This window comes from Sebastes umbrosus, chromosome 10, assembly GCF_015220745.1.
Source record: "Sebastes umbrosus isolate fSebUmb1 chromosome 10, fSebUmb1.pri, whole genome shotgun sequence".
In the NCBI taxonomy this organism is placed as follows: Eukaryota; Metazoa; Chordata; class Actinopteri; order Perciformes; family Sebastidae; genus Sebastes; species Sebastes umbrosus.
In genome coordinates, this window is record NC_051278.1 from 23,161,704 (window position 1) to 23,169,247 (window position 7,544).

Here is a 7,544-nt window from a genome sequence, read left to right on the forward strand (position 1 = left end):
TGAACTACATCTTGCTGCCAATACATTTGTCCTTTACTCTACAAACTTTGAATGCACAAGTTTAACTTGCAATCAAGTATTTTTACACTGTAATACAATACTTTCTTAAGAAAAGCATCAAGGGCCTCATTACAGAAAAATACCTTAACTGGTTGCCCTATCTTAACTTACATTTCAAAGATAGGATTTATCCAATCTTCCTATTACAAAATCAATTCCTAAATTCATGGCCGTGTCCTATCCTATCTCAGACCTCCTATCTTAACTTAAGAAATCCTGACTATAATTGTAAATAAGATTCTTCATTCAGCCCTCCCCCTGTCATACCTGTGTCTAGAATGTACACAAGACTTCCTGTATCTTTGATTTGAATGTACCGGTAAGCTACTTGAGATGGACAAGCCATAATATCAACTGCTTTCACTTGTCACTGGACAAAAAAAAGACGGGTGTTACATTTTTGCGACAAGGAGTTGAAGGCACTAATTGTGTCGGTGGAGGAGAGGAAACACCACCTTTTTGTTATCAATTAATTAATTCATTAATTGTCCTGGCAGTTGATACCCGCTAATACATGGTCTGGGAAATTCAAAGCGTTATCATACGGTTTGAGTAGCCTTTCAATCATTATATTTTGGTGTTCATGTTGTTCCCCATCTTCATTGTCATTGCCGTACAGACCTAACAACAGTTCTGCTGCCTTATTTATTATTATTATTATTTTGCATTAAGGACAGGGTCTTTGCCATCTTAACTTAGGATTCCTAACTTGGGAAATCCCTAAGTTAATTCGCTTCTGTAATAGCTAAATTCCTATCCTAAGATAAGAGAAGAATGCAGTGAGGAAACATGTTTCTGTAATACCAAAAATGCTAAATGTCATCCTAAACTGAGATAAGATAAGATTTTTGTCTTAAGATGTTTCTGTAATGAGGCCCCTGGACACCAAATATCTCTCTAATGAGATCACCCCTGCAACGTTTATAGCAAAAATTAGAGAAATTTATGTGTTGTAAAAAAAAAAAAAAAAAAAAGGTGCATAAAAAAATGTGACATCAATGGAAAATGACCTGAAAAGCAATGAAAAAATAATTTAGAGGTGAGACGTGGCATCACAGGTGAATCCAGGCTCAATGGTCCGAACACCCCTGTCTGGATTAACTCATATTGTGCTGCTGATCTCTCTCTCTCTCTCTCTCTCTCTCTCTCTCTCTCTCTTTCTCTCTCCTCTACGTCCTACTTTTACCCATCATATATTTCTTTAGCAGCTACCAGTAAATATTGTCAGTTATTATACTTGTATTAATGAGTTAAAGATGACGTAATGGCTGTCTGTGTTTCTTTCAGCTTCTCGGGAACTGGGAGGCACAGATGAGGAGAATAATGAAGATGATTGCTGGTGGGGGCCTATCCATCACAGGCTCCCACACCATGTGTGGAGATTATCTGTATAGCGGCCACACCGTCATGTTAACACTAACGTACCTCTTCATCAAGGAGTGTAAGTCCCGCCGTGTCTTTAATGTACAGAAAGGTTTTTACTTTACAGCCACATATGAAGCTCTTTTCACTTTTGTTGCAAAGTATATATTTATATTAATAATACATTTCACTTTTCTTAATACTCACAGACACTTTACACAGGTTGAAATGATCATAACGTCAAAACAACACACTAAAATTCTACAACACACAACACACAACATTAATTACACATTAAAAGCAGTTCTAAAAAGGGGAGTTGTGATTTGTGATTTGAATGTGGACAGGTTACTAGCAGCAGATCATTTTGACAACCCCATAATCTAGTGTGCACTCACACACACACACACACACACACGCACACGCACACACACACACACACACACTCACACTCACACTACCGTTTCCAGCACCATCTGCATCTCCCTGATAAAGTCAAGTACTGCTTGTCTGTCGCAACACTTCTCTAAATTGTGTCAAGGAAATGTAGACGTAAAGGAAATGTGCTGTGCACATCACGCCTAACACGTTCGTATCAGCATGTTAAGACGCTGCTCTGTTGCATAACCACATTTCCCCCTTCCTCAGCAGTGTTATCTAACCCATTTGGTTTGCACACCAACTTGGTTCACTGCTCAGCACAAGGGTCAGAAGTCAGAAGCATCTTATCTGCAGGGTCTAGTTGTAGACATTATTACAGTTCCTCTCATGCTTTGAGTAAAGAGGTATTCCCTCTGCTGTATCATATGCTGCTGCAATGCTTTCCCACCACAGCAGTGACATCTAGTGGTGAAAAGGGAGAACAGTTTGGTTCATATTTCTGCAAAAGAGCCACATTGGGCCGTCTGAACTTCTGAGGCCAAATACAGTGTTTTCCCACCAACCAGCTGACACTCACCGGCCCCAATGACCCATTTAAAGAGAATTCAGCCTCTTCGATACTGCTGGGTTTGATCTGTGTCTCTGCTGTATTAACCCTGCTCGTTTTTTTTATGTTTGATTGGCAGATTCCCCCAAGCGGTTCTGGTGGTACCAATGGTTTTGCTGGACCTTGAGCGCTGTAGGGATTTTCTGCATCCTTCTGGCCCATGACCACTACACTGTGGATGTGGTTGTTGCATACTTTATCACTACACGCCTCTTTTGGTGGTACCACACTATGGCCAACCAGCAGGTGAGTGCAACATGCAGCACAAGTTATTACTCCGTTGGAATTTGAATTAAACTAAAAGTTAAGTACAAGGGCACAAGGGTTTAGTAATGTGAACCTGTATTTTAGTTGCCTATGAACAGAAAGAGGAGGGTCTGGATGGGCAAACATGCCATGTGAGTTCCCGTGTTGTCCTCAGCTGTTTGCAGTGGCCTTGCAATGTACAGTCATAAAGATTGTTGCACAAGCTGCAAAGCTACAGCACATTCCTTTGTAAGCAATCTGTAATATAAATTTATATGTTCATAAAGTGATATCATTTTGAATACACACCGGCAAAAGAATATAATGGATCTTGTATGTAGGGTTGGGAAATATACTGTGATAAGATATCAGCCGTCAGAGGCTTTATCATACTTTTTATACTGAAGCTATCCATTTAAAGGAATAGCTCAACATTGTGGGAAATATGCTTTATTACCGTGGGTTAGGTGAGAAGATCGATACCACTCATATCTGTAGGCTAAATATGCAGCTACAGCCAGCAGCCGATTAGCTGAGTTTAGTTTAATGACTGGACAAAGTCCGGCACATAACACCCCTGTTGTTTTTACACGCTTTTGTATTAAACGATTGAGATATGACATGTTATTACCCTCTGAGACCAGTGGGATTGCCGGCCGACATACTGTCTTTAAGAGGCTGTAGCGGGCTGGGGTTCAATGCTAGAGTCTAGATACTGGTATCATATGAAACCACATGACCTGAGGCATCCGTACCAAAACCAGGAAAAACTGGCATGGCCATATTCAACGGGGTCCCTTGACCTCTGACCTCAAGATATGTGAATGAAAATAGGTTCTATGGGTACCCACGAGTCTCCCCTTTACATACATGCCTACTTTATGATAATCACATGCAGTTTGGGGCAAAAACCATGCAGATTTTTGCATGTAGTATAAATGTGTTATTTCCGCCTATTCTAAAATGATGTATTTTAATATTTCTGCATACTGGGGTCCCTAAACAGTGTTGGAATTACATGAATTGGGTATCACTGTAAAGCTGAGACTCTTGTGGATCCAATGAGCCCACTTGTATTCATGTGTGATGATGTTAGTCCCCATAGTAGCCATTTCATATAGTGGGGCCATTTTTCTTTTTTTAATTTGACTGTATAAAATGAGCTGTGGTGACCTCTAGAATAATCACAGCCTCATGAAACTTTACAACCACAAACTAGAGACCTAGAGCATTCAGAGGATGGATGGCTTTCCTAGGTAGATTGATAATAAGGGGGTTTATGAGCAGTTTCCACAACAGAAGGGCTCGCCAGGTAGATGGATTTTTGGACAGATGTTTCCCCGGTCTTTTTGCTAGCGTGAGCTAACAGTCTGGTGGCTGTAGCTTTATATTTACCATACACAGTGTGGAATCAAACCTCTCATCTAAGAGAGCAAATAAGTATTTCTGAAAATGTCCAACTATTCCTTTAATATCTATGACTTTACAGGATTTATGCATCTTGAGTTTCCAGGTATGTAATTCACTGGATTAGCCAAATAAACATATTTTTGTTTGGTTATTTTAGCTATGAATTGTTTCTCAAGTACAGCATCTGGTTTCTGCTCGTCCACTGCTGTCCGTGTATGTAAAAGAGTCCACGTGAAAGACTTTTAGGAACAGAAAGTACCGCTGACACATGTCCCTGAATAATGTGGCTCAAATTGCACAAAATGAAAATGAAAATGAACTTGTAAGGAAATTTGCATTCGATATTTAAAGACCCCACTCACAGTATTTGTGTCTTTTCTGTTTTGTTTCAGTCGCTGAAGGAGACGTCACAGAGTAACCCGTTCTCGCGGGTGTGGTGGTACAGACTGTTCCAATACTTTGAGGAGAACGTCAACGGCACGGTCCCTCGTAACTATCAGCTGCCGTTGTCATTGCGATCGTTGCAGTGGAGCCGCGGCGTGAAGTACAGCAAACTGGACATCCAGTGACCCATATCATGTCAAAGCAGGCGAGGACTATGACTTCCATAAGTGCTGTTTTTACCCATGGAAGATGGCCCTGTTAAATGTAGCGCTGTCCTCTCACCTCTGGTAACAGCCACATCCCTGTCCAAATGGGTAGCACTGTGACCCACCTAGTATTTTTTTTTTTTTTCCTCTAACTGTATACATAAATATATATATTATTTTTGTTTTTTCTCATTCTCTTCTGGTAGTATTTGCCAACACAGAGCACTAATTTATATTTGTTTTGTGTCTTTTCCTCTTCGTGGGCCACACAACAGTTTATGAAGCATTTCGACAAATCCTTTTTTCCCTCTCTGCACAAAACCATAGTTAACGTCTTCACGTTCTTACAAGATTTTTTGTGCAAATGGTGTCAATCAAATGCTCATTTGATAACCAAAATGTCATAAGCATTTTTTTTATATAGCAAAAATTACTTTTTGTAAACTGTCCTTGCTAAAATGAGTCAAAGGTGCAAAAAAAAAAAAAAAGATTTTTTAAAGTATGTCAAACTTTATTTTTCAAAAACAAATGATGTCCAACAAAAGATTTTTAGATTTTTACCTTTTTCAAGATGGATAACTGAGAGCATAAGAATCTAAAGTGGTAGAACATTATTCCAGTGCCTTTCTTAGCTTGATTGTAAAACAGTTCAAGTACTACGTGTCTTGTGTCTCTCTGAGGTACTTAGTCTCGTTCCCATGAATGTAAAAACAACTACGCCAGCCTTACCAGAAAATTGGTTCTCCCAAAATTCAGTGCAGTGAGTGAAATGTCCCGTTTATTTATTGACGCTTTACGATGTCAGTTTGTGCTTAGTTGGTTAATGCTGTTCTAACAGAAAATGACTGTTAATCGTATTTTTCTTTATGTCTGTAACGTTTCGTTTTTACAAATCAGTCTTTAACCAACACCAGCCATGTTCAAAGCCCGATCATTGATGCTCAGTTGTCCGCTAGCTTTACTTTCCAACACTACATTATCTGCTAAACATCACTGCCTGATTGGAAATTTGGAGAAAACATGTCTCTGAGGTACAAGTTATTCTGGACCTGGACATATCTTGTGCATCATTGCAGCGTCTCTTGCTGAGGAGATGACGAGCCCCTCTCTTGTTCCCCCACATTGAGTCCCATTTTGAAGTCACAATTATCCTCATTACTGTCCAGTCTTGTATGTGGTGGTGATGAGATCCAAGTTGTGAAAAACAGAAACTTCAAGTAAAGTTTCTGAGCATGTCTGTAATGCATCTGTACATTGTGTGGTTCCTCTCGTACTAAATCAAGCTGCTACCTTCAAGTTTGAAGACGGTGTATCTTCCTACATTGCCTCCTCACGTGCAACGCCAAAACTAGAAGTAGCAAACACTCAACATGGAACTTGTGTGTGGGGAAGAAGCTGAAGCATGATGCACAGGAGATGGTGATATATTTGATCATATATATTGATTTCCATGAATGTGAAAATGCGTCCTTTTTTTTCGATAATCCTAATCATGTATGTTTTGGTTTTTTTTGCTTTTCTTTGTGTAACTGTGACTGAACTGTAAAGAATAAGTATTGCACAAGTTCATCTATAGGGAAAGATTTTTATGAACCTTTAATTTCAAATGAGACTGATAAGCTTTGATGAAGAAAAACTGCACTAAGCTTTAGATTATTCATATCCCAAATAAACGATGTGATTCATGTCTTTAAACATTTTCAAAAGGAAGGGGGTAGGAAAATAACATATTGTCCAACTTATGAAGCTAATACATTTCAACGCAAACAAGAGTCTTAATGTTCGAGACAAACGACAGTCCAGGCTTACCCTCCTTCCTGTAGCATTGTCCAATCATTTCACTGGAACAAAGAACGGTTTCTCAGTTTTTAAGAGCACAGCAGGTTCTTCACATTCAGCCAATACTTTGATTTGAGCTCATGTTTTAAGTTAACGGTCCAAACACGGCTCTAATATTTTAGGGCTTTGATGAGAATGAAGGTTGGAGTTAATGTTTGTCTTCTAGTTTGCCAATCAAGTTTTTTTTTTTTTTTTTTTTTGTTATCCTCGTATGTTCCTCTGTAAACTTCTCACCCACGTTGTCCCTTTTTTTTGTGTGTATACCAGATGTTTGTAAGATATGATAAAGGATTGTACTTGGGACGCTTTTGAATAAAACCTTTTACTAAAATGTATTTGATTTGCTGTCGGTCTCTTTTTATTTGTCTGTTATCTGGGTTTTTTTTCTTACAGCAGATGACGTTATCGTTGTTTCAGCTCGTTGTGCCAAAAGATGACGTCATGGCAGACCCACGAACAGCCAGCAGATGGACGCATTGAGTTTGCATAAATAAGAGCAGTGCAGTGAGTGGTGGCCTCTCCTTTCTAAATGTGTTTTTGCTTCCTGTTTGTATTTGTGTACTCCACCTACTGCAAATATGCGACACAGTTACTTCCTTCAGTAATTTAGCTCATTCTGGGGCCTCTTGTTAACCCTTAAAACATGTCTCCCTCATATTGAAAATGTCAGTCTTGTGACCTCTCCTCTCATCCACCCAGCTGTTTTATAGTCAGCTGAGCATGAGGTTTTTGTATAAACACATATCACTTACACATCCGCTTTCTAGTCCCATGTAGCCACTGTTATAGTCTTTAGCAGACGTTCTCTTTTTGGGGCCAGGGAGCCCTTACAGGGTAAAACATTTTGCCAAGGACCCCTCACATTAATACCAATGTCCTAATAATCATTTAAAATTATCAGTTTAATGCTAACTTTCAGTGAGCACTTCAACTTTAAAACAATGAACGCATTGCTCCTTATTTAAATTATTGGCAGAAAGCTCTGAACAAATCATAACAGGTTTCAAAACACATCATAGTAATTAAGCATATTCAGAAAAGTTTGATAG

The 7,544-nt window shown here is 39.1% G+C and overlaps 1 protein-coding gene across 3 annotated transcripts in view; it reads left to right on the top strand.

Annotated features, from left to right (window-relative positions):
• The window catches only part of zgc:91976 (uncharacterized protein LOC492359 homolog), a 29,013-nt gene extending 22,183 nt beyond the window's left edge, over window positions 1-6,830 (top strand). For all 3 annotated transcript variants that reach the window (XM_037782624.1, XM_037782625.1, XM_037782626.1), the window contains 3 exons: window positions 1,348-1,501; window positions 2,490-2,656; window positions 4,459-6,830. In XM_037782624.1, coding sequence (XP_037638552.1) covers window positions 1,348-1,501; window positions 2,490-2,656; window positions 4,459-4,635 — 498 coding nt within the window. In that variant the 3' untranslated portion in view covers window positions 4,636-6,830. The remainder of the gene's footprint in view (window positions 1-1,347; window positions 1,502-2,489; window positions 2,657-4,458) is intronic.
• Window positions 6,831-7,544: the final 714 nt, after the last annotated feature.